The sequence below is a fragment of the Sceloporus occidentalis genome, unplaced genomic scaffold (genome assembly GCF_023333645.1).
Source record: "Sceloporus occidentalis isolate IW3139 unplaced genomic scaffold, rSceOcc1.0.p SCAF_2, whole genome shotgun sequence".
Classification (NCBI taxonomy): Eukaryota; Metazoa; Chordata; class Lepidosauria; order Squamata; family Phrynosomatidae; genus Sceloporus; species Sceloporus occidentalis.
Genome location: NW_028316982.1, coordinates 242,945,196 through 242,971,821, shown reverse-complemented (window position 1 = coordinate 242,971,821; position 26,626 = coordinate 242,945,196). Strand labels below are relative to the sequence as shown.

The 26,626-nt window shown below is 42.3% G+C and overlaps 2 protein-coding genes across 4 annotated transcripts in view; one reads left to right on the top strand and one right to left on the bottom strand.

The window, feature by feature from the left end:
* Positions 1–4,093, bottom strand: part of HSPH1 (heat shock protein family H (Hsp110) member 1) — a 28,080-nt gene extending 23,987 nt beyond the window's left edge. For both annotated transcript variants that reach the window (XM_089512539.1, XM_089512540.1), the window contains exon 1: positions 3,859–4,093. In XM_089512539.1, coding sequence (XP_089368665.1) covers positions 3,859–3,965 — 107 coding nt within the window. In that variant the 5' untranslated portion in view covers positions 3,966–4,093. The remainder of the gene's footprint in view (positions 1–3,858) is intronic.
* Positions 4,094–23,093: 19,000 nt separating this feature from the next.
* The window catches only part of B3GLCT (beta 3-glucosyltransferase), a 119,700-nt gene continuing 116,167 nt past the window's right edge, over positions 23,094–26,626 (top strand). The window contains exon 1 of one of the 2 annotated variants that reach the window (XM_089512537.1): positions 23,094–23,652. In XM_089512537.1, the coding sequence (XP_089368663.1) occupies positions 23,386–23,652 (267 nt within the window). In that variant the 5' untranslated portion in view covers positions 23,094–23,385. The remainder of the gene's footprint in view (positions 23,653–26,626) is intronic. The other variant, XM_089512538.1, reaches the window with a different exon arrangement.

Below are 26,626 nucleotides of genomic sequence, written 5' to 3'. Positions count from 1 at the left end.
AACTGATTTGAAGAAGTCTGCAAAGTTGAACAAACATCCACATCAGATGTCCACGATTCAACCACAAAAATGAAAAGCCAATACTGAAAAATGTTTTGTGGAACTTTACACACTTGTTACGACATCAGCTTTTGTGGGCAGGGTTCTATTTTATCACTAGCCACTGACATATTTCTGGGTGTTTCCTTTAAGTCAAAGGGCACTGCAAGATGCTTTGTGTGTGGAAAGAGATAAGTGAGTACCACAGTCTCCCAGCACCATTTGTGTTCGTGTTCGGATATGATGGTCTAGCCTTTCTTTCAGAAGACCCTCAAACACAGTGGAGTACTGATCACTCCGTCTAAACTAGATAGAGATGAATCCAGATGTGCTACCAAAATAGAGGAACCTGCAGAAACTTCCAGATCCTAATCTTAAAACAGAACCTAGCAAATCCTGGCTTTTACAGACCTGACAGGCTCCTCCTCACTAGCTTCCTTCCTCTGAGCATCAAGTAGATTACAACATCTCCGGATAAGGCAGTGCAGTGCAAGGGAACTGTGAGAAACCAGCACTGCACCATCATCTCAGCCCCTCCCAGTTTAATCAAGGGAATAAAGGAAAGATATAAAACCACCACTTTCTCTCTGTAATCTTGCCACATAAAGGAGTGTGGCACAGCATTTGCTCCTGTAACGCCCCTTCGCATAAGCGATAGACAGAGGGGACAGTTGAATTGAAAAAAGGAAAGCTGTTAACAGCCAGTGCTAGCAATGCCAAGCCTTGATGCAGGCAGAGTAGGCACATCTCAAACAATGAGTATCCATCATTCTTTGTGCAGATGCTGCATTTTTTAAAAAAGAAAACCCTAGGGTTGTACTCTTAAGCACACAGATCTGGGGAACAAACACAATTTAATTCAGGAGGGCTTACCTCTGATAAATCAGGTTACTGCAATTGATCCCAAGCACTGAGACATAGCCCTGTTAGTCTGGGGTAACAGTATGCAAGGGGATCTTGTAGGCTCATCTCAAAGGATCCCCTCTGCATACTGATGTTCCAGGCTAAGTGATGTCCTGGCAAGATTTGTCCAGATGAGGTTTGCCATCACATGGGGGAGGGGGCTACATCAGGAGGGGATCAGACTCACCCTCTTCTTCAAAAACTCTCCTAGATCCAAAAACACACTGCAGAAATAATCCAATTTGAAATTGCTTTAACTGCCCTGGCTCAATGCTAGGGAATTCTGGGAACTGTAGTTTTGTGAGACATTTAACTTTCTCTGTCAGAGATCTGTGGTGCCACAATAAACTACAATCCCCAAGATACCCTAGCACTGTGCCAGGGCAGTTAAAGCAGTCTCAAACTGGATTATTTCCGCCGTGTGCTTTGGACCCTTCACCAGCATCTTCCTTGCAAAGAGGTCCAAGGCTGATGCCACACTACAGAATTAGGGCAGTCTGACACCGCTTCAACGGCTATGTCTCAATGCTATGAATTTGTAGTTTGTTGTGGCACAAGAGCCTCTGACAAAGAACACTAAATAGCTCACAAAACTACAAATCCCTGAATTCGACAGTACTGAGCCGGAACAGTTAAAGCAGTGTTAAACTGCATTAATTCTGCAGGGTAGACACAGCCTCTAAACTGAGCCATGGAGGATAAGTGGGTCTTGGAGATGCCTCATCCACACATCCACCATGAGTCCAGAGCAACCCAAGGGTGGTTAACAACAGCAACCAAAACCACAGCCTTAGGTTCCATACAGACAGGCCAAAATAAAGCTGTTTTGGGTCACTTTGGAGGTATTCTGTTTTAATGATGCATGCATCCTAAGAGCCCAAAAGCTATGCCAAAACCATGCTTCAGTCCTTAGTACTGGATCATGGCTTTGGCACAGCTTCCAGACTCTTGGGACGCATGCTTCATTTAAACAGCATACCTTCAAAGTGACCCGAAGCAGCTTTACTTTGGCCTGTCTGTATGGGGCCTTAGTTGTCATAGAATCATAATAATTAATAATAATTTGTTTTATTTATATACCGCTATTCCAAAGATCATAGTGGTGAACAGCAAGTAAGCTAATTAGCAAGTAAACTAATTTGCCCCAACAGTCTGGGTACTCATTTTAGCGACCTCGGAAGGATGCAAGCCTGAGTCGAGCTTGGGCCCTTTTGCTGGTCTTGAACTCGCAACCTTGTGGTTTTGAGTGAATGGCTGCAGTACAGGCATTTAACCACTGTGCCACCAGAGTTGGAAGCGACCACAAAGGCCATCCAGTCCAACCCCATTCTGCCATGCAGGAACTCTCAATCAAAGCATCCCTGACAGATTGCCATCCAACCTCTGTTTAAAGACTTCCAAGGAAGGAGACTCCACTACACTCCGAGGGAGTTTGTTCCACTGTCAGACAGCCCTTACTCTCAGGAAGTTTCTCCTAATGTTTAGGTGAAATCTCTTTTCCTGGAGCTTGCATCCATTGCTCCGGGTCCTAGTCTCTGGAGCAGCAGAAAACAAGCTTGCTCCAATCCTCAATGTGACACCCATTCAAACACTTAAAAAGGGCTATTATACATCTTCTCCAGTATAGACATGCCTCATAGGGCATGGTTTCCAGGCCCTTCACCATTTTAGTTGCCCTCCTTTGGATATGCTCCAGTTTTGCAACATCCTTTTTTGAATCATGGTGCCCAGAACTGTAAATAGTATTAATCCAGGTGGGGCCTGACCAAAGCAAAAGTAGAGTGGCAACTATTACTTACCCTTGATCTAGACACTATACTTCTATTGATGCAGCCTAGAATTGGCCTTTCTAGCTGCCACATCGCACCACTGACTCATGTTCCACCTCAACGTTAGGAGGAACATCCTGACAGTAAGGGCTGTTCAACAGTGGAAGACAGTCCCTCGGACAGTGGTGGAGTCTTCTTCCCTGCAGTTCTTTAAACAGAGGCTGGATGGCAATCTGTCAGGGATGCTTTGATTGAAAGTTCCTGCATGTCAGAATGGGGTTGGACAGGATGGCCCTTTGGGGTATCTTCCAACTTGGTGATTGTGCAGATACAGGTAGGGTTGCCATAATTCTCTACTAAAAACCAGGCCAAAATGTAGGACAAAATTTAGACCAAAATAAAGGACAATTGCAGGATAAAATTTAGCCCAAAATGTAGGACATTTAAGAAAAATTGAAGTCCTTAAATGTCCTACATTTGGGCTAAATTTTATCCTACATTTTGTCCTGGTTTTTAGTTGACAATTATGGCAACCCTAGATACAGGTGACACATGAGGGACAAACTCTCCCAGAACATGGCCTCATCGCCTGGGAGAGAAATATATATATATATATATATATTAAAATATATATTAAAATATAAAATATATAAAAATATAACATAGCATATAGAATAGATATAATACACATGCATATATACAATATATATAAAAGATATATATATACACATATATATACACATTTATATATATAAATATAATATATATAAAAGATATTTTATATATATAGATATGTAAGCTATTATATATATATATATAATACGTAAAATATTATATAAGTATAATATATATACACATATATGCATATTATATATATATATATATATAGACCCCCCCCCCCCGCTCTCTTCCATGGCAGCATTCCCTGAAGGCCCATCCACAGCTGCAGCAGGTGAAACGTCAGGAATAAAGACAACGCACAAAAAGGGAGCACCCCCCCCCAAAGCCCCTACCCTCCCATGCCCTCTGAGGCCGTGGCCCTGTACCTTCCAAGCAACCGGGCCCTGAGCCTGGAAAAGAATAAGCATCATACGAAGAAGAAGAAGAAGAAGAGGCGTCGGCGGGGGCGTCGGGGGCGCCTACTCACGGGGTGCATCGGTCGCTGAACTCGTTGGCCACGGTCTCGATGCCTCCGGCCCTGGCCACCGCGACGTAGCAGCTCTGGGAGCCCAGGTCGAAGCCCACCACCGCCATCGAGGAGACAGGAGGACGACGGCCGCCGCCCAAGGGCTCCAGCAGCAGCAGCAGCAGCACAATGAGGCAGGAGAGGAAGTTTCCAGAAACTGCGGCAAGCACTCGCCGGCTCCACGTGCGGCTTCCGCTTCCGCCTTCTCCAGGAGAAGAGGGGGAGGGCTCTCCTAAGGTTCCCAGCCAATGGCGGGGCTAGGAGGTGGGTGACGTCATCCGTCGTCTTGGCGACGGAGGACGCCTCGTCTTCCTTCATCTTCCCGAGGTTGACGCAGGTAAGAAGGAGGGGAGATGAAAGAGTGTGTGTTGAGGAGTGCGCATGCGCAGCTTTTAAAAACCCAATCTTGAGGGCGACGGTTGGTCTTTCTTGAGTGGCTCCAAAAAACACTGTCCTTCAGAGGCCCCTCTCCCTTCTCCTTGGTCAGCCTCCAGCCATTCCCCCCTCGCGCCCTTTATATATCTATTTATATTTTCTATCTATATTCATATTTATATATATTTTATTTATATATTTATTTACTTTTATATATTTACATTTATATTTATATATTTATATTTTGATATCTCTATTTATATTTATATATATATTATATTTAGATATTTAGATTTATTTAGATTTATATATTTATATTTTTGTGTCTATATATTTATATATGTATAGTTGAATATTTATTTATACAATCCCACAGAATCAGAGAGTTATGTTTATTTATATTTTTAATATTTATTTAGATTTAGATTATATATTTATATCTATATTTATACTTTATATCTATCTATATATTTATCTTTATTTATATTTATATATGTCTATAGTTGCATTTTATATCTATATTTATATTAATATCTATAGTTATATTTTTATATTGTATCATATTTATATTACATATATGTGTGTGTGTGTGTGTATATATATATATACACACACACACACACACGCTCCATCTGAATAACTATCTGTAAGTTGCTCTGAGAGCCTTTAGGGCTGAAGAGTGGGGTATAAATACCATATATAAATAAATATTTAACAGGGTCACAGTAGGATAGCGTCGCCATAAGTCGGAAAACACCAGGTTCCAAAACACACTAGAAATAATCCAGTTTGAGACCATTTCAATGGCCCTGGCTCAGTGCTAGGGGATTCTGGGAATTGCAGTTCGTCGCGGCACTAGACCTGTCTCTGACAGAGAAGGATCAATGCCTCACAAAACTACAGTTCTCAGATTCCCAAGCATTGATCCAGGGCAGTTGAAGCAGTCTCAAAGTGGATTATTTCTTCAGTGTGTCTAGGACTGGACCCTATTGTGACCCTAACAATATATGGGACTGAGAATTGACCAAAAAGAGGGAAAAGGAAGACTTTTAAGCGCATAATTTTGGGCCAGTACAGACAGGCCAAAATAAAGATGCTTCAGGTCACTTTGGAGGTAAGCTGTTCAAATGACACATGCATTTTAAGAGGCCAGAAGCAGCGCCAAAGCTGCCCTCCAGTCCTTAGGACTGGAGCGTGGCTTTGGTGAGGCTTCTGGCCTCTTAGGATGCATGCATCATTTAAACAGCATACCTCCAAAGTGACCTGAAGCATCTTTATTTTGGCCTGTCTGTACGGCACACTTATTGTTGTTGTTGCTATGGGCCTCCAAATCACTTAAGATTTGTGTCTACCCTAAGGTGAACCTATAGTAGGGTTTTCTTGGCAAGTTTCTTCAGAGGGGTTTGCTGTTACCATCCTCTGAGGCTGAGAGAGTGTGACTTGCCCAAGTGGGTTTCCACGGCTGAGCAGGGAAATGAATCCTGGTCTCCAGAGTCATAGTCTAACGCTCAAACCAAGTTATACAGGCCTGTTACAGACTGCCAAAATAAAGCTGCTTCAGGTCTCTTTGGAGGTATGCTATTTAAATGATGCATGCATCTTAAGAATCCGGAAGCTGCACCAAAAGCTGCACTCCGGTGCTTAGGAATGGAGTGTGGCTTTGGTGCGACCTCCGGACTCTTAGGACCCATGCATCATTTAAATAGCATACCTCCAAAGAGACCCGAAGCAGCTTTATTTTGGCAGTCTGTAACAGGCCACAGTACTTTTTAAATTTTAAACATAAATTTTATATTATTGCCCTACGTTTTATTACCCTCCGTATTATAATATAAAGATTGCGTAGAGATGCAGCTTAATATTTGTATTTTATGTAATGATTATGTTTTAACTATGTTGTAACCTGCCTTGAGCCATGAGGAGAGGCAGGTAAGTAATAATAATAGTAATAATAATAATAATAATAATAATAACTTGATAGTCAATGTGATTTCCCACTCGAGCATAAAAACCTACCGGGTGAACTTGGGCACCCCACACTCTCTCAGCCTCAAGATGGCAATGACAAGACACCTCTGAAGAAACATGCTAAGAAAACCCCATGATAAGGTTGCCTTAGGGTCGCCACAAATCAAAAGTCACTTTGAGGCACACAATAACAACAACAATAGCAAAATTACCTGCTTAAAAGTCTTCCTCTTCCTCCTTTTGGTCAGTTTTCAGCCAACCCCCCCCTTTTCTAAAAAAATATGTGTTTAAAAGTATTCCTCTTCCTCTTTTTGCCAATTTTCAGCCATTCTCCCCTCCCCAATTGTATGTATGTGAGTGTGTGTGTGTATGCGCGCGTGTGTATGGGGAGGATGGCTGAATATATGTAAAATTCATACACATACACACACATGCACATATAAAGTTGGGGTGGGTGGAATGGCTAAAAATTGGCAAAAAGAGGTGCACTTTTGTAAAATGTGTGCACAGAAAATGGTGTCTTATGTGCATTTTTGTAAAATGCACATTTTGTATCCTGAATTGAAAATAGTCTTTTTCGCAGAAGAAAAAGGTTAAAATTATTTGCTCCTTCCTTTGAGAGCAAAATTAGCAAAGAATTAGATTCTTACTAAGGACACAGTGTTGATGTGAGATAATTGCATCCTGCATTTGTGGAGAGATTGCGCATGTCAATGAAATATTCAAGGTAGTCAAGCCTCCTTACCTTTTGTATCTGAATTTATCCCATTTTCTCTTCCCAAGAATCCTATGGTGTGTAGGTTGAGAGCTGGTGAATGATCCAGGGCCACTGATCAAATGTCATAATTTACAAGGAAATTGGGACCAGATAGCTTTTTAATCATAGTCTCAATGCAGACTTCTGATCTTCGTGCATGTACTTTTTCAATGCATTTGACTTTGTAGAAGCATCTACACTGTAGAAATAATGCAGTTTGACACAACTTTAACTGGCATTGCTCCATCCTGCAGAATCCTGGAATTTGTAGTCCTGTGAGGCAACAGCGCTTTATGGCAGAGAAGGCTAAAAACCTTGTAAAATTACAAATCCCAGGAGCCCATAGGATGGAATTACAGCATTAAAGTGGTGTCAAACTACACTTGTTTCTACAGTGCAGATACACCTTGTGTTACATTTTAAGACTGAAACCTGAAATAGTAACTTACTCAGGGTTTTTTTTTTTTTTTTTTTTTTTTTTTTTTTTTTTTTTTTTGCTATTTCACACTCACTTGACAATTAGTCCTATTGATTTTAGCAGGTTCTGCTTTCAGGTAAAATGTTTTTAACTCCACTCAAAAGGCTATAATGGAAATGTGTTGTTGTTTTTAATTTTGCAAAATTGCACATTTTTCTTTGTAATTACAATAACAATATCTGGGTCACTTACATCCTTTTATAACATAGTTGTATTTTTTAATTTTAAAAGCAGAGATTGTGAAATTAATAACAGAAGGAAAAACAGGAGAGAAAATTGTTTCTGAATATTATCTTCTCAATAAGCAAGAATCAATAATTATTCAGATTTAAGATCCTAATTACTAAGTATGGCAATAACTGCAAAAAATACTTAATGAGTTTTCTTTTACAACTTTATTTCCTGATTCTTATAGCTTAATTTTTGTGTTATAATTAAGATTCTTCAATAGTAGTACATACAGCAACAAAATCGCACAAAAAATCCTCCCTTATCATAAAGAGATTACTAGGGGGAGCTCTAACCAAACAAAAAACATTGTAATTCTTTACTTTTTAAAGCAGTCCTGGCATAAAAGGTTTGTCCCTGTTTCCTGAGATTTTTAGAGAATAAAAACTTGTTAATTCAGCCATTCTACCTTGGAGGTAAACTGTTTGACTCTGCTTAAGTTGCAGTGGTAAGTGACATTGAGCAAGTACTGAATGCCTTTGCTGTGCCATGGAACAACCATTGCAGATAGCTGGGATTATCTAAAATAAGTGTTCATGATGTCTAGGGGATTATTCAGATGTTGTGTTTTAGTGGAACTATGCAAATAACCTCATTCACGCATTCTGGGTTTGTTATTCACACCATGGAACCGCATCTCTCCACATTTCTGGGAGTTCAGTTGCTCACATGTGCCAGCACTTGAATAAAAATGGAGTCAATGATGCAAATCTATTCAATATGCATTCAAGGCATGCAGAGTTTAATCCTGGGTCTATTTGCATTGGTTATTCACACTGCTGATGATGCAAAACTTAAAAAAAAAAAAAACCTCAGGGGGAAAAACTGGTATTGATTATCCTGGGTTAACATAGTTTTTTGGCAGCCCCCCAAAAAACTTAATCAGGTACATTTAGGATGCATGTGAACAACAGCGATTCAACCTGGATATATCCTGGATTATTTTCACCATCTGAATAACCTCTACATGGCTGCCAGGGGACTATGGCTGCCAGGAAGCTTAAATCTTGAACCCCCCCTTTTTTTAACCACTAAGTGGGTTATATAGAATTGCAGATATCCTGTAATCTTACGTATATGATTCTCCATTTATTGTTCATCAACCTATCCCATGCTCTTATAGAGAGGTTCTACCAGATGCAAGATGCTGTCCTGCCTGTATGCCAGGTGGGTGCTCTCTTGTGCTCTGCTGCCACTCCTATTTTACTTCTCATGCTCTATTATCCTTTCCACTGGCACTATGGGTGCTTCTGTCTCTTTTCCCATCCTCATCTACCAGGTAGTGGGAAAGATTTTTTAAACAGATAAGGGCAATGCCCTATATGGCAAACTGCCAGCTGACAGAGCCCCCAGCCTCATGGCTACTTGAAAATGACAGGAGCATATGGCAGAGTAAATTTTTAAAATGTCTTTAAAAAAATTTAAAAGACAGAAACTTTCATGTGTGATGTACTTCTTTGGTATACCTAATGTACCTGGCATGCATGTACCTGTTGTATCTCAAAGTCCAGTTCTAATAGAGAACCACTACTCCTATATTAGGAATGATGTTTTCATTGGAAAGTATTTAGTCTGCATACAGTTTAGAATTCTGGATTCCTGATTCACACTTGTCCACACTGTCTTGGTACTAAGCTTTGTATGTTTCCTATTTCATACCTTCCAACATTTGACAGATGAAAATCAGGATGTGGGTGGCCAAGCAACATTGGAGTATGGTCAAGATGGCAAAAGTTAGTAATGTGGATGAACACACAAGCTAGAAGATGCTGCAGCAATTTGCTTTTGCCTGAGCCTAATGGGAAGGCCAAGATTTTGCCCTCTCTTCTCTCTTCCTTTGCTGAATGAATTGAGTGCAAGCTACTTTTGCACTTTGAACTCATTTTGCAGCAATTGAAGTAAGCTGAGGATGAAGGAAAGTGAGAGCAATTGCAGCAAGCTGAGGATGAAGGGATGGTGAGAGAGAAACCAGGATACTTTCAAAGCAAACTGAAAAAATGGGACAACAGGATTTATTAGGAGTGTCCCTGCCAAATTGGAACAATTGGGGGTATGCTATTCTTGGAATAGTTTTGTTTGTATTAATATTGGTGTTGTATTTTATTTCACTTTTGTTCCTTGCTATCACAGATGTTGTCTTTACAGATTCCTGAAAATGCACATTTCATCTTCCTGAAATTGAAAACAGTACATCCAAACTTTGGAGGTTCTGATATCTATACATTCGTTTACAAATTGTTAAGTTGATATATATTGTTGGGGCATATATATATATATATATATATATAGAGAGAGAGAGAGAGAGAGAAAGAGAGAGAGAGAGAACACAATGTGACACCTCCGTTTCATTCAGTTATAGAAAAGCTCCTCAATATGGTTCAGTTGTGTCACTACCTATGGTCATTCCTGGTGCAGAGGGCTGCCAGTCAGGGGGAGGGCTGCCCTTCCCCTCCTGCTAACTTGTTCACCTGCAACTGCCCTCCTCACTCTCCCTACCAGTTGTCCCCCTCTCCTTGCCCCTCACTACCCAGTTTAAGTGTTGCTCCCTTACCTGGCTGGCTGCCTGGCAGAAAGGTACTGCTACCTGGCATTGGGGCAATGAGAAGAGACAGAAGGGGTGTGCATTACCTCTCTTTCTCCTCTGTCACTGGGCTGTCTCCCCAAGAAGAGAAAGCACCACAACAGAGAAGCCAGGAAGGGCATGCACCTGCACTGAAGAGTGCCCAACCAGATGTCATCCCTCCTCTGTGGTGTCACCCAGTGTGGGCTGCACTCCCTGCACCCCTGAGTGATGCCACTGAACCTTTTCACAAAACTAGCAGTAAATAAAGCATAAACAGCCACAGTCAGGAAATTTAGTTTGTACAGGACTTAATTCTCTATGCATTTTTCAAATGCAGTTCATAAAAAAGTGGCCTGCACTTACTCTTTTGCACCTGAAAGACTATATCAGTTTGTATATGTATTAGAAAGAACATGTTTTGTGCTGTATCAGTTCATACTGTGCTATTTGAAGGTAAGGTATAACTGCAAATGTGCAGAAACCAGGCATCTTGGAAGATTTGTAACTCATAACCCCCATGCTAGTAATCTACACTGGCTTGTATAGATATGTCTTCAAACATTATGGCAAATATTGGTGGCTGGGGAGTAGCTGATGTTACAAGCTGTCACAAACATAGGAATCATTAACACAGTGTTGTGACACAACACAGACTAGGCAGGATAGGGTTGTCTTGCCCACAGAAACAGTTAAAACTGCAGTTAGATCTCACTTGAACTATTTACCTACCGTGATTTTCAAAGAGAAAAGGTACCCTGAGGATTAACAAGATTCACATGCTTGTAGTGATAAACCAGTGGGTTTTCATGCAGCTCCCTCTGCTGAGACTGGAGTTCTCATACAGTACTTGCTTCTGAGAGAGTAGTCCAAGTCTACAAATGCTGATGAGACAAATTCTGTCTCACAGTCTCAAAGGTGCTACAAGATACTTTTGCATATTGATATTCCAGCATAACATGGCTACGTCTCTAGCTGCTTCTGTTCGTTTAGATGTTTAGGAAAACATATAAGCCTCTGTTTGACAGCTATACATTTGACTCCTCATCCTAAATTGAAGTATAGGTTTTCCTAGTGGCCTCAAGACTATGATCTCTGTGAGTTAGGATCCACTATAGTAGATAAAATATAGAGCTTTCTTTACTATGGAACAGTGCTGCATGCACTATTCACCAACAACTCTTTACACCAGTGATTTTGTCTGATCTCAATTCTCTGTCAGTCAATCTATGATGATGTTGGTGGTTGTCATTTGGATTCTAGGTTAATACATGGGGCAAAAGCTACTGGTAAGGCTGTGAAAACCCAATTGTTTTCCTCTAAACTCAGTAAGGTGCTTGGGTTAGTTTGAGGTATGTTTCCTGGCAAGTACTCTAACTACCTGTCTATCTCTTTCCCTTCTTCCAAATATCCATATCTATCTATTTAATTGACTAGCAGCTGTGATACCAGGGGGATCAAAAGAGTACACACCATAAGTAGTGTCATTGGGGGGTGAGGGGGGTGCTGACCGCACTGGACGACAACCCAGAAGGGGGGTGACACCCCAGAATGGGGGGTGACAACATCTCCTTGCCCCCTGCAGGCATTGTTTTGGCCCGTGTGGGGGCTCTTCTGCTCCCCATGGGAGCTGCATGGGCCTGCACCAGCTCTACCCAGGCTGGGTGGGCACTCCCTGGGCCAGACAGGCTCTCCCCGGACCCACCCAAGCTCTCCTCGGGCCAGGCAGGCTCTCCCCTGCTTTTTTTTACTGTCCAGCTCTCACATCCATACATGGTGATGAGGAATACTATAGACAATTCTGTTGTATGTCTTTACTCTTTAACAGGGGTAGGCAACCTGCGGCCCGGTGAGGCCTTGGGACCGGCCCCAGCCCAGTCCTGCTGCCGATTGCCGCCGGGGCCTTTGGCATCTCACGCGAGGGGCATGGTGGGGCAATTGTCTATAGAAGCCTCAGAAACATGCATTTATCTTAACATTTTTTAAAAAATCAGCAAATTTTTTCGCGTGTCCTCCATTTTTTATTTAAAACGTGCCCTCCATTTGAAAATTTTGTCCTACATTTGTCCTGGTTTATTTATTTATTTAATTTTAAAAAATACACATAACTATCAAGATACAATACAATATCCCCAGTACAAGGTATTTAGTTACAAATTTTTTAACTAAGGATTGACACAGATCGAATTATTCCAGGAGACCATCAGGAGAGGTGGTGAAAGAGTGAATGGATCAATTTGGTTAATTCAGCTAGAGGTTAGTCTGGAAAGGCCTGCCAGAAGAGAGCCATCTTTGTCGCTTTTTTAAACGCCTGCAAAGATGTAATATGGCGGATCTCTTCTGGCAAGTCATTCCATATTTTAGGAGTAGCAGCTAAAAGGGTCCTCTGGGAAGTCACCACCAGCCTGGTTTTCTTTGGCTGGAGTAGGTTCCTCCCAGAGGACCTGAGTGCGTGGGAAGGATTGTATGGGAGGAGGTGTTCCCTCAAGTATGCTGAACCCAAGCCATGTATAATTTATACTAGCTTGAGTACTGGGTCCAAAGAACTTCACAGGAGATCAAATGAGAGTTAAACATGTTCCTTAAACTCCGGCTTTCTTCCATATGGTAAATTCCTGTGAAAATGAGCAAGTTTGTGATGTGACATAGGGTTTTTCTTTCTGGGTTGTTGTTGTGTGCCTTCAAATTGTTTCCAACTTATGGCAACCCTAAGGAAACTCGCATCATGTGGTTTTCTTGACAAGATGTGTTCAGAGGGGGTTTGCCTTTGCTTTCCTCTTAGGCTGAAAGAGTGGGACTTGCCCAAGGTCACCCACTGGGTTTCCTTCCCTGAGCAAGGATTTGAATCTTGGTCTCCAGAGTTGTAGTCAGGATTCACACTACTACACCATGCTGGCTTTCAAGGAGGCATAAAATCTCACAGAACATAATCTTTGGAGTCCCATCAGCATGCTGACCTTCAAGGAAAGGTGCATTTAATGGGTGCAGTACAATTTGGACTAGATCGCTAGAAAATTAATCTTGGTGGGGTGTGTGTGTTTAACTTTCATTACTGGTCCACCTGCCACCATTTTTTAACAAGCTCTCCCTCATAATAATTACTGATAAGCTGCTATCACAGGCCAATGTTTCTGAACACTGGGCTGTTCAGCTTCTTGGAAAGATCCTAAGCCCAATTGCCAAGGCTCTATCAATACAGCTGTAGAACAAACAAACAAATAAATAAGATGCTTCAGATCTGCAGGTACTTGCTCTAAATTTTGTTCAGGAAAAAATAGGTTAAAAAGAGTAAAAAAGGAAATGCTTGTAGAACTTCAAAAGAAAATCAGTTTGACATAACTACAGTATATACATAGTACTTGTTTTGACCAAAATCTTGGGCTTCAGAGCATATGCAGTTACTTGCAGAGAGGATGGTTTGACAGAGGATGTCTTTAGGTTTCTCACTGAGAGACAAATTTCACATACTGTATTTATGGGACTGACAATAGTAATAAAATTGATTTTTTCCCCCTGTGAAAGACAGATTGTTTTGTGGGTGTGCTGATAACTTCCATGTCTGAGCTTATGGTTAACCAGCCAGCCAGAATGTTTATTAGAGACCCACTCAACTCTCATCAAGGAAGATGGAACATTTTTGGTGCAGACTTCACAAAGAGCTAGACCTCCAAGGTAAGCATTTTGCAATATTGTCACCCAAAGAGTTGTAAACAGAGTCTGAGTTTCAGCCACCTGTTGTGTAGAGTTTTGTACATTTTTCTATGGTTTTGTATGAACAATGGCTGAGATTAAAATTGTCTCAGAAAATCTAGCACATTTGTAATTCTGACAAATTTTAAAATTTGTGTTTTTTACAAACAAGGAAGACTGACAAATACTCAGAACAAAAGTTCTAAATCACATGAACATGTTTTTTCCAGTTTGGGGTGTTTGGTTATTGTGGAATATCCTCGATTCTGCTGTAGCATGGGGCATTTTTATATCCTGAAATATAGCCCAGATTAAAACACTCAGTCCACCTGGATGCAGTTTGATGCTGAACTTGCTTGTCAAAAGAATTGCCCTGTTCCAGTGAAAAGCAGCAATTTAAAAACAAAAGCAACAACAACAAAACAAATGAAATGTCTGGCTATTTAGTAAGTAACAAAGCCCAAGGAGTATGCTTATTGGGGCTTCAGGAAAGAATGTGAAAATATAGGCACTTTAGGGCTGCATCCACTCTGCAGAAATAATCCAGTTTGACAACACTTTATCTGCCATAGCTCAGTACTATGTAATTTGGGGAATTGTAGTTTTGTGAGACATTTAGCCTTCTGTGTCAGAGTGCTCTAGTGCCACAATTTCCACAATTTGATTGCACTGGCCCATGTCAGCTAAAGTCAAACTGGATTATTTCTACAGTGCAGATACTGTTTAGGTTGTTGGAGTGTAGGAATTTGTCACAAAAGTGTGACATTAAGCCAATATAGGAAAGGATTTGACATTGAAGATGATGGCTAGAATTGTTTTAGCATCATTACTAAAATTACAATAAAAGGATCTATTTCAAATAACTGTGAAAATAATTGGATGTGGAGTTTAAATTACAATAAATAAATAATAAAATAAATTTTTTATTTATATACCGCCCTTCCAACAGATCAGGGCGGTTTACAACAGGTTAAAAACAGAAGAAGAAGCAATAAAACCATACAACAATTTCATCAAAAACAAAGACAAAAAAAGCCCCGGGTTAGCCAGTCCCTTTGCCAGTGCGGAGGAAGGAGGCCTAAGGGACTTTAATCAGGGAATGCAATCCCAAACAGGAAGGTCTTTAGGTCCCGTCTGAATTGGGCCAGGGAGGTAGCTGAGCGGAGCTCTATGGGCAGCGTGTTCCAAAGGGCCGGGGCGGCGATGGAAAATGTCCTCCTAGTAGTGGAGACAAACCTCGCCCCGGGAACCCTAAGTAGTTGCTGCCCAGATGTTCTGGGGGTGCAGGGCGGAATGTATGGGGAGAGGCGGTCCTTCAGGTATCCTAGGCCCAAGCCATTTAGGGCTTTATAGGTCATCACCAACGCCTTATATTGCGCCCGGAAGCGAATGGGCAGCCAATGGAGATCTTTCAGCACCGGTGTTATATGGCTGGCCCTGGAAGTACCAGTGACCAGCCTGGCTGCCATGTTCTGCACCATTTGTATCTTCCGGGTTTGGTATAAGGGTTGCCCCATGTAGAGTACATTGCAGAAGTCCAGTCTCGAGGTAACCAGAGCATGTACCACAGTTTCAAGGTCCCTCTGGGCCAGGTATGGGCGCAGCTGGCGAATTAGCCGAAGCTGATGACAGGTGCTCTTGACCGTCGCATTCACCTGAGTAGTCAGGCGAAGGGACGAGTCAAGAAGCACCCCCAGACTGCGCACGGAGTCCTTCACAGGGAGCGTGACCCCGTTCAGGACAGGTGGAACCACCGCCATTCCTGGACCAGGGGAACCTATCATGAGTACCTCCGTTTTCTCTGGATTCAGCTTGAGTCGGTTTTCCCTCATCCAGCCCATTACTGACTCCAGACAGGCCACAAGAGGAGAGACGCCATCCTCAGTCACTGCATCAGTCGGAGACATAGAGAAAATTATTTGGGTGTCATCAGCGTACTGATAACCCCGCGCCCCATGTCTCCGGATGATCTCTCCCAGCAGTTTCATGTAAATGTTAAATAGCATGGGAGACAGAATGGCTCCTTGAGGGACCCCAGTTTTAAGGGCCCTCTCATCGGAGCACACGTCTCCCAGCTGCACCATCTGGGACCTCCCGGAGAGGTAGGACCGGAACCACTGGAGCGCAGTGCCCCCGATTCCCACCTCTGCCAGGCGCCCTAGAAGGATACCATTGCGAATGCAATAGAATGTATATACTGCCAACATGGTGTAATGGTTTGAGTGTTGGACTAGGACTCCAGGAGACTAGGGTTCATATCCCTGCTCAGTCATGGAAGAATCCACTGTATGGCCTTGGGCAAGTCACATTCTCTCCACCTTAGAAGACAACAACAAACTTCCTCTGAATAAATCTTGCCAAGCAAACCGTGTGACAGGAATGTTTATATGTTGAATTATAAATATGTGATTTAGTATTACGTTTCTGTGAGCTACATCTATATCTTCAGTTAAACTGTATAAGTTCTAACTGCATTTAAATTTTCAGATGTAAACCCTTGGATCATTGTGCTTCAGAGACATTGGACAATACGCTAAAATTGCAAATGAACCTAGAGTTTATCTAGTTCTAATTGGGAGATAGATTTTGTGTAGCTCACTAAATATATGTTAGATAACAAAGATGTATACTCCCAAGCATGTTGTAAACACTCTGTGGCCAGACTAAGCTGTCATAAGCATGCTGGCATACGGTGGTAATAATGGCACGACAGAAAAGAAAACCCCATGAATACAATGACAGTGAAAAGAAGGAAGATAACACCATCACTCAGGGAAGGCTGTGGGCTCCGAGCAGCCTATTTTGCCAATGCCTGACTTCCAGGTGTTTTCTTGGAGCTAAAGTGTTCTGAGAATGCTGGTTTGGAAAATTGTCCAATAGGATTCTGTCCAGAAACTTTAGTAATGATTTAATAGGCAATCGTGACTATTTCAACACTGTTTTAGCATACTGATCTGCCAACATAATTTGTCATGCCCTCCTGTACATATATTCCCAAAGAAGGGAGCAAGAAAAAAGAATGGCATTTTTTAATTATTGCTACACTGTGCTTATACAAATAATCTTGACAAAGTAAATTTTTAAAAATTTTTGGTCTTTCCCAAACTGACTGACTTTCACACTTCTCTTATCAATTTCAGCAACAGAGGTCCAAAACACACTGCAGAAATAATCCAGTTTGATACCGCTTTAACTGCCCTGGCTCAATGCTAGAGAATTCTGGGGACTGTAGTTTTGTGAGACATTTAGCCTTCAATGTCAGAGAACTCTGGTGCCCCAATAAAGTACATTTCCCAGGATTCCCTAGCACAGAGCCAGGGCAGTTAAAACAGTCTCAAACTGGATGATTTCTACAGTGTGTTTTGGACCAGAGTTAAGCATACACTTAAATCTTTCCCACTAAAATCAATGCGACTTACAGCTCAGGCATAAACATTATTACTAAAGTCCCATTTAGGTAAATTAGACCTGTTAGAAAGTCAGCCTGAGGATTACAGCCTTAACAGTATTTAACTCTGAAGACACCCAGCTTGTTTTTCATTGCTTTATTTTGTTGTCACATAATAGTTTGTAATGGAAAGATATAAATTGTTATGCCACTGGAATATGTGTTAAAATCCACTTATGCAGTACTTACCCTTATAAATTTCTATCAATCTTTTTTGCCAGTTGATGGATTTTCATTAATATTTTAACACATACACTTTCATTTTGCGAACCATTTCCTGCCAGTTAATGGCATACTATTTTCTGTGTGGCAGAAAAGCCTAAGAAAGGAATGGTTTGAAAGCCTATATAGAAAAGAGGGAGAAATGAATGCTGACCAGGTCCATAAAAATTGTTGTTGTTGTTAACTAAACAAATTTAAAATCTCTCCAGCCTATATAATTGCACTACCATCTGTACATTAAATCTGAAGATAAAGATACTACATGTTAAGAATAGCTTTTTTAAAAAGAAAGAAAGCCTTGGAGCACCATCCTATCCATGTCTACTCTTGAAATAAATGAGATATACTCTAAGACTGTATTAAATAGCTCAGTTTGCACTACTATTCTGTACTCATATGTTTACTCATATGTAAGTCCTATCTTGCTCGCTGAGACTTGTCCCCAGGTAAACATGTATATGAGTGTAGTCAAGATAGCATAAAGTGGTATCAAACAGGATTATTTCTGCAGTGTGGATGCAAACAAGATTTCTCTACATTTAGTCACTTTGACTGTTTCTATTGGTAATATTTTGTCTATGAGGATATCAGTTTGCTTCTCCTCTGGCACCATATCTGTCACATTTGTTAGCACTCAAAGGGAACTTGTAGCACATTTGAGACTAGGGCCAAAACACACTGCAGAAATAATCCAATTTGGGACCACTTTAATGGACCTGGTTCAGTGCTAGGGAATTCTGGGAACTATATTTTTGTGAGACATTTAGCCTTCTCTGTCAGTGAGCTCTGGTGCCACAACAAGCTTCAGTTCCCAAAAGTCCCTAGCACTGAGCCAGAGCAGTTAAAGCAGACTCAAACTGGATTATTTCTGCAGTGTGTTTTGGCCCTAAGAGAAAAAAGTTGGTAGGATAAGCTTTCGTAGACTTAAGTCTACTTCATCAGATGCATGGAGTGAAGTGCCTTTAACAGCTATTTTTCAGCAAAACTTGCTCTACCACGAAGCCAGTAGCATGCTTTGCGTGTCTTTTTGTTGTATGTGTGAATAGCAACAGAAATACAAAACTTGTGGGTAAGGTGATGAAGAGACAAGTTCAGTTTTAATTATGGTCATGGGGGAGGGGGGAACGGGGACACAAAGGCAGGAGGAAAGATGCTGTCTAAAACCAAGGTGAGGAGATAACCATATGAATGGTGGGAGGAATGTAGTGATGCTGGCTGGAACCAGAAGAGAGATGTACTGTAATAAACTAGTCAATAAAGCTCTGATGAGTCTGGGGTGTTAACTAGTGTTAAGTTTATTGTGTGCCAGGAAACCATTGTACCTGTTCAACTCACTGTCAAAAGACTGAAGTTTGTGGATATATTCCAGTTCTACCATTTCTGTTTCCAAATTTCCTTTGTATTTCTGTTGTTGTTGAAGGACTGCTTTGCTGAGTTCTGAGATGGCATGCCCAGGAAGATTGAAGTGTTCTGAAACTGGTTTTTGTGTATTCCCATTTCCAATGTCTGATTTGTGCCCATTTATCTTCTCACTCTGTTACCCAAAATGCTGAGGTCTGGGGAGGATGCCCACAAATTAATATGTTTTAGGGGAATTTGGTACTTAGTTATAGTGCAGCTGGGATAACAGGCAGCCCAGGATACCAACCCAAATGTATACCGGGTCTGAATCTCACAGAACTCCAGAGGCAAATTCAAATAGGCTTTTGTGTTTTATTAATCAACACACAGAAAGTGCACATACACTCACAGACACACACAAGAGCTAGGCAAACAAAAGTGGGAGAAATAGAATAGGTTTAAGGCCTTGCTAATGGAGATACATTATCGATGTGAATCTTGATTCCAATCAGTGCGAGTCAGGAACAGAGAAGAAACCGACAGAGTGCCTTTCTGCTTATAAACTCAACTTGAAAATGGTTGCTTTACTACCTGTATATAAATCCCAAATTGTGTCTTGCGGGCAGAAACCAAGGTTTGAAAGGATTAGAAGCTTTGCTAAATAGTTTCCCAGGGGAAAAAGAAAAGATAGATAGAATCAGATAGTCAGATGATTTGTGTGAATGCGCTGAACAAAGGGATTACTGTTCCTAGCCAGAATGTCCTTGCCCCAGGTAGTCACAAGCAATCACCTTCTTTGGCCATGATCCCGTCACCTCTTTCTAGAGGGACAGGACCGATGCTGGGGACTTAGGAAACCCATCCCGGAGGGTGCCCTTTAATTCCCATGCTAGCACAAACCAGGTTTTCCAAGTATGAAGAGGTCATGCATCCACAGTGGGGTTATTCCTAGGTCACCCCTCCAGCTTCTCGTTTTAATACAGTATTAACTTGATATAAAATATGAGGGGCACTCAGAGCTCTGGTCTTGGGGTAGCAGCTCAGAGACTGACCTGTTTGTCCAACACAGAGTTCTGAAGGTCACTGTTGTAGGCAGGCTTTGTTTTTATTTTTGGATTGTTTTAACTCCTTTGTAAAGCAGTATGTAAAGCCAATGGCGCTATATAAATAAACGTAATAATAGTAATAATAACAGAGGATGATTTATGTCACATTAGAGGATGAGCAATTGAAAGTACCTCTAATATTGTGGGTTTCGCAGTTAACTCCTATTATGACATTTAGATGTCCCATGTAGATGTGCGGGTAGCATAAGAACTATGAGAAACATACTTGTAAAGATGTGCAACACTGTTCCAGTCTGTGAACTCTTTAAAACTTTAGGGCTGTGCAGACTGCACCTAAGGGGTGGCCTGCAGCCACCTCCAAAAGCGGTGAATAGGGGCTGTGGCAGCCACATGTAAAAAAGAGCTGCAAAAAACAGCTCCTTTTTGCATCCTGGAATGGGTGCGATAGCCACAGCACCACAGCTCTAAGGTGCTCCTTTGGCAATGCGTCGTGTAAACTCAGTTCCAGAGGAGCGGTATGTGGCATCATGCCACCATGGGGGCAGAGTTGGGGCATGCGTCATGGACGCCACACCCTGACTCCGCCCCAGGCCAGCCTTAATGGCTGGTCTGCACAGGCCCTTAGTTTTCTTTTTTATAAACTATTACTCAGTGTTCCTTTGTTTTACTAAATGAAACACTCATGTAACTTTTCTCTTCTCTCTCTCTCCTCTTTCTCCCAGCCCTGCTTCATACTTCTTGTGAACATTGTGTAAATACGAGCAAGGCTGAATCCTTTCTCCACAGAAAGAAAGAAGGCATGGTCATTTGACAGTTTCAGAAATTCAGGCACTCAATGAACTTTATCGCACAGGGCTCTAGCATAGATGGAGAACGGTCCAAAAGGAGCCTGGCAGGGAATGGAACGGGGGGGGGGGGGGGGGCACATTTTACCACATGTCCTGGACTGCGGCCAGCACTCACAGACACGCCAATAAGAATGGCTCAGCCAAGCAAGTGGATGCAAAACACAGACCTTGCAAGGATTCAGCATGAAAGCAGTCCGAGAAGTCAAGCCGAGGTCAGGATACCAGAAGACAAAGCAAACCGAAAGCCAAGCCAAAGTCAGGATACTGGGAGTCAGAGTGGTCAAAACAGTCCAAGGTCAAAGCAGCCAAAAGATAACAAGGGTCTGATCCGAGGTCAAAGCAACAAGGAATCAAGATACAAGAAGCCAGTGCTAGCAGCAATCACACCAAGGAATCATGCAATAAACTCTGGCAAACAGTGAAGGTCTCTCAACAGTTTAAGTAAGGGAAACTCTCCCCCATGCCACCTGAGGCTGGTTGGCTGATTGCCTCTCTGCAGTCCTCTTGGATCTGCGCCTGCAAGCACTCTCAGCCCTTCTCTCTTTGTAAGTAGGCACCTCCAGGCAAGCTTCCTCCCCAGAGTCACCACTAGGCTGTTGCACCATAGGAGTCCCCTCTCTAGCACTAGGACCTGGTTGAGCCTCCTCTTCTGGGGCTGGGAGAGCACAGCTGTGACCTGGCAGAGCAGGATTGCCACCTGGTGTAGCCTCAATCAGCTCTTGCTCTGGAGGAGGCTCCTCCTCATCCTCCGAGAGCTGATCTTGGCTGGCCATGACACCACTTCCACAAGTCCCTCACTCATTCCGTTCCTCTCTCTTCTGCTCTCAATCCATCCCCAGAGTAGGTGATTTTTGAGAACTGTTTTGAACAGTTCTCAAAAATCGCCCCCTCTGGAACGGATGGGGAATGGAACGGAACGAGTGAGGGGCTTGTCTGTGCGGTAAAATGCATCCCCCACTCATCCCTCACTTGTTCCGTTCCGTTCTGAGAGCAGTCCTGTGCAATAAATTTCTTTGTTTTTCCTCCCAAATGTTTTTGTTCATGTTTCCACCTGAAGGAACAGTCAGAAAATTACTCACCTTCACTATTTAACAAACAAACAAAACATCCTGCTAGCTTCATAGCAAGGCAAGCTGTGCGGAAAAATATATATTGTGTGATAGAAACAATGAAGGTGATCTAAAAGTAAACTTCTCTTGCAGCAAGAATGTCCTTGGGAAGAGCCACCCATCATTCAGATGTGAGCATTACATGATTAGAGACTTCTGTCATACGATGAAATTAAACTAATAACTAGTGATGGGCAAATTCTCCTTGGCTCAATTTGGAAATTAATCAGAATTTACAGGCTTCCATGCTGGAGTCTAGGAAAGGTTGGTTTTCCAAGAGTTGTCTTGCTGCTTCTAATATTGGTGAATGTGTAGTTGTGGAGCTGCATACAAGCCCATCATTCTTTTGCTACCTGAGAAATAAAAAACACAAGATGGCCTCTTAATATGAATGAATAGTCCACAGTTTAGAGGCCACTACTGAAAAGGTCCTTTCTTTTCATAGCCACTCAAAGCATTTTACTGTGTGAGGATATCTCGGAAAGGGTCCTCAGGTAATAATCTTGTTATCTTGATATATTGGGTAGGTAAGGAAGTGCCAGCATAGTGTAGTGGTTTGAATGTTGGGTTACAACTCTGGAGACCAGGGTTTGAATCCTGGCTTGGCCATGAAATGCACTGGGTGACCATGAGCAAGTCACATTTTCAGCCTCAGGGGAACCTCTGAACAAATCTTGTCATGAAAACCCCACTTTAGGGTCGCTGTAAGTTGGAAATGACTTGAACACACACAACAACAATAGCAACAAAGGAAGTGCCACGAGAGCCAGTATGGAGTAGTAGTTTGAGCATCTTGTTATTTGGATATATTGGGTAGGTAAGGAAGCGAAAGTGTGGCATAGTTGTTTGAGGGATCAGGAGACCAGGGTTTGAATCCCAGCTCAGCCATGAAAACCCATTGTGCAACCTTGGGCAGGTCATGTTCTTTCAGCCACAGGGGAAAGCAATGGCAAACCTGCCTTTTAACTTGGACAAGTCACATACTCTCACCCTCAGGTCTTAGGGTCACCATAAGTTGGAAACTATTTGAAGGCACACAATAACAATTGGAGTTATGAGTCTCAAGAGGTGCTACAAATCTACTTCCTCACCCCACCAAATGCATCTGAGGAAGTAGACTTAAGCCTGGGAAAGCTCCTGCTGCCAACTTCTTCTTTCCCGTTAGTCACAAAGGTGCTGCAAGATTTCTCTATGTCCTGATTCTAGCGACTAACAGGGCTATGTCTTTGAATCCTTTCTTCCAATGAGTCTCAAAAATGCTACAGCGTGGCCTCCCTCCACAAGAAGAAGAAGGAGAGGCCTGACAGAAGGGGGGCCCGTCGTCCTGGTCGTCGAGGCGCTTGCCCCGGGAAGCGGCCTAGGCCTCCGCTAGATGGCGACGCCGCCCCTTCCATCCTATGCCGCCTCCTTCTGCTGTGAGGCGGAGAAAGAGGAGGAGGAGGAGGAGACCATCCTGGCTGAGGGCGGTTGGACTCGCTGAGGAGGAGGAGAGCCTTCCCGTCCCTTTCTCCGTCTTCTTCCCCTCACGAAACAGACGGAGAGTTTGCTGCCAGGAGGAAAAATGCCTCGCGAGGAGGAGGAGGAGGAGGAAGGCAGGGAGAAGCGCCTTCGCCGGCTCTCGGCGCCCTTCGCCTGCCTCCTCCTCCTTGCCCTCGGATCCCGGGGTGAGTAGCCGGGGACATTTTGTTTTGGGAGACTGCGTCCACACTGGAGAAATAACCCGGTTTGGGCCCCGCTTTTAACTCTCTTTTTTTCCTAGCTCAAGGCTATGGAATTCTGGGAGTTGGAGTTTGTTGTGGAGCTCCGCTCTGGACCCACAACAAACTCCCACTCCCAGAATTCCATAGCCTTGAGCCAGGAAAAAAAAGAGAGTTAAAAGCAGTTAAACTGTAGTCTTGTGAGACACTTAGCCTTCTCTGTCAGAGAGAGAGAGAGAGAGAGAGAGAGAGAGAGCTCTGGTGCCACAACGAACTACAGTTCCCAGGATTCCACTCAGCCAGGGCAGTTTAAAGCGGTCTCGAACTGGGTTGTTCTGGACCTCAGCACTGGAGGAATAGCCCGGTTTGAGGCCACTTTTAACGGCCGTGGCTCCACGCGATGGAATTCTGGGAATTGTAGTCCGTTGCGGCGCCAGAGGTCTCTGACAGAGAAGGCTAAAATGTCTCACACAGAACTACAGTTCCCAGAATCCACGGAGCCATGGCACTTCAAGCGGTGCCAACCTGGATCTACGCCACAGAAATAGTCCAGTTTGACACCCAATTGAAACTGCCATGGCTTTATGCTATGGAATTCTGGGAAATGTAGTCCTGTGAGACATTGTGGTGAAAGACTTGAAAGGCTAGGAACCCAGCTTCTACAGATGTTGCCTCTAATGTGAATCTACAGTGCTACATAAATAAAGCATAATAACAATAACAATAATAATAATAATAGAAAACCATGGGAGATTTGGGTTGTTGTTTTTTGAGGGGGTGTTAATGTGGGGAGAGTTGAATGTAGATGCAGACATCTCAAAACCAGGGTGACCAGATGTCCTCCTTTTCCAGGACCTGCCCTGATGCAGATGTCCTACATTTCAGCCTTCTATTCAGGACGAATTCCAAAATGTCCTCCATGTTGAGCATGACTTAGAGGCATGAATTTATATTTATGTTAGTGGTTTTATGTCACAATGTCCTACATTTTCCCTTGAATGTCCTACATTTTGCAGTGCCCTGTCCTCCTTTGCGATTAGGACATCTGGTCATTCCGCCTAAAGCAAGATCTCCTGCTTCGTGAGGGTTATCCCAAGCTGGTCCCTTTTCCTGAGATGTTATTTCAGTCTATAAACTTGGCTGTTGTTATGTGCCTTCAAGTCGTTTCCAACTTATGGTGACCATGAGGCAGGGAAACAGATGTGCTAACAGCAAAGGAGGGCAAGACACCACAAAATGGAGGACATTTAAGAAGGATGTAGGACATTACCAAATAAAAGCTAAAAACACTGTTATAAATTCAGTTCATGAAATGTTTACAGCTGTATTACATGTACTCTATTATGTACTCACCTGTATTTTTCTGATGAACTTATCTTTAAAATGCTTTGTTGGCTTGCAAGATACTTACAGAACTCTGAGCAAGACAAGTGCTTTACTAGCAACAAAGCCTTGATGCAATCATCTTTTCAGTTATTCCTTTCATTTGCCCATTGTGCTGAAATGAAGGGGGGGGTTCCTTTCAGTATTTGCATTAAGGTCTGAAGCAGCTCATTGCTCACCACGTTTGCTGTCCTTTTCCCCTCTGAGAAACAAACATGCCCCGAGCTCTGGGTGCGAGTCTTGTCTGCTGCTGCTTCTAGAGAAAAAGAACTTCAGAAGGATCCATCCTATCCCACATTTCCAGTGCGGACATAGGGTTGCCATAAGTCAGGACCTCCAAACCGGGGCAAATGTAGGGCAAATGTAGGACAAGCTTTTCAAATGTAGGGCACATTTTATAAAAATGGAGGACATGCGGAAAAAATTGATGCTTTTTAAAAATGTTAATATAAATGCATGTTTCTTAGGCATGATCAAAATGGAGGACATTTGGGCATTATTCCTAGTCAGATGGCAGAAATGGACTTCCTTTTCTGCCCAAACCACCCCCCTCCGTTCCAAAACACACACAACAGCACATTTGGGCACTTCCCGTGGCTTTACTTAACATGGCCTCTTGCATAGTTCAGAGGCTTATTCCATAATCAAACCCCTTGAGTTTAACACTTAGCATGGTTTAACATGGCTATGCATATTGAACATGTCAAGGTGGTTTCACAAGAAGTGGATTTGCCGTTTCAGGTTTCTTGCACCAACTCTACTTCTCAGAAGTGTGTACTTAGTCAAGGGACTTTGATTTTTTTCCACTGCACATGAGTTTGTAAAAATCAGAGCAGCTAACATTGGCCATGCCTGAGAGGCTTGCTGATATCAATATCACCATCACCATCATCACCATCATTGTCACAACAAGGGAGACTTGTTAGAATTAAAAGCACAAAAAATACACCAAAACCACACTTTGGAAGGTGACACTCTCTCAACTTCAGAAGCTGACTCAAATCACATCATCACCACACTATCCTTGTCGAAGCAAGGGACAATTGTTAGCATTAAAAGCATCAAAAATACACAGAAAAGGCACTTTAAAATGCACTTTAAAAATACAGTTTAAAAAATACAGCTTAAAAATGCACTTTAAAAATACAGTTTAAAAAATACAGCTTAAAATGCACTTTAAAAATACAGCTTTAAAATGCACTTTAAAATACAGTTTAAAAAATACACCTTAAAAATGCACTTTAAAAATACAGCTTTAAAATGCACTTTAAAATACAGTTTAAAAAATACACCTTAAAAATGCACTTTAAAAATACAGCTTTAAAATGCACTTTAAAATACAGTTTAAAAAATACAGCTTAAAAATGCACTTTAAAAATACAGCTTTAAAATGCACTTTAAAAATACAGCTTTAAAATGCACTTTAAAAATACAGTTTAAAAATACACCTGCAATGGCCCTGGCCATCTCCCTGTCACCGGCCTCCCTTCCTTTCTGTACCTGGGCCACTGGCTTCTCTTTGGCCTTCCAGGCGTGGGGAATGGAAGAAGGTCAGGGG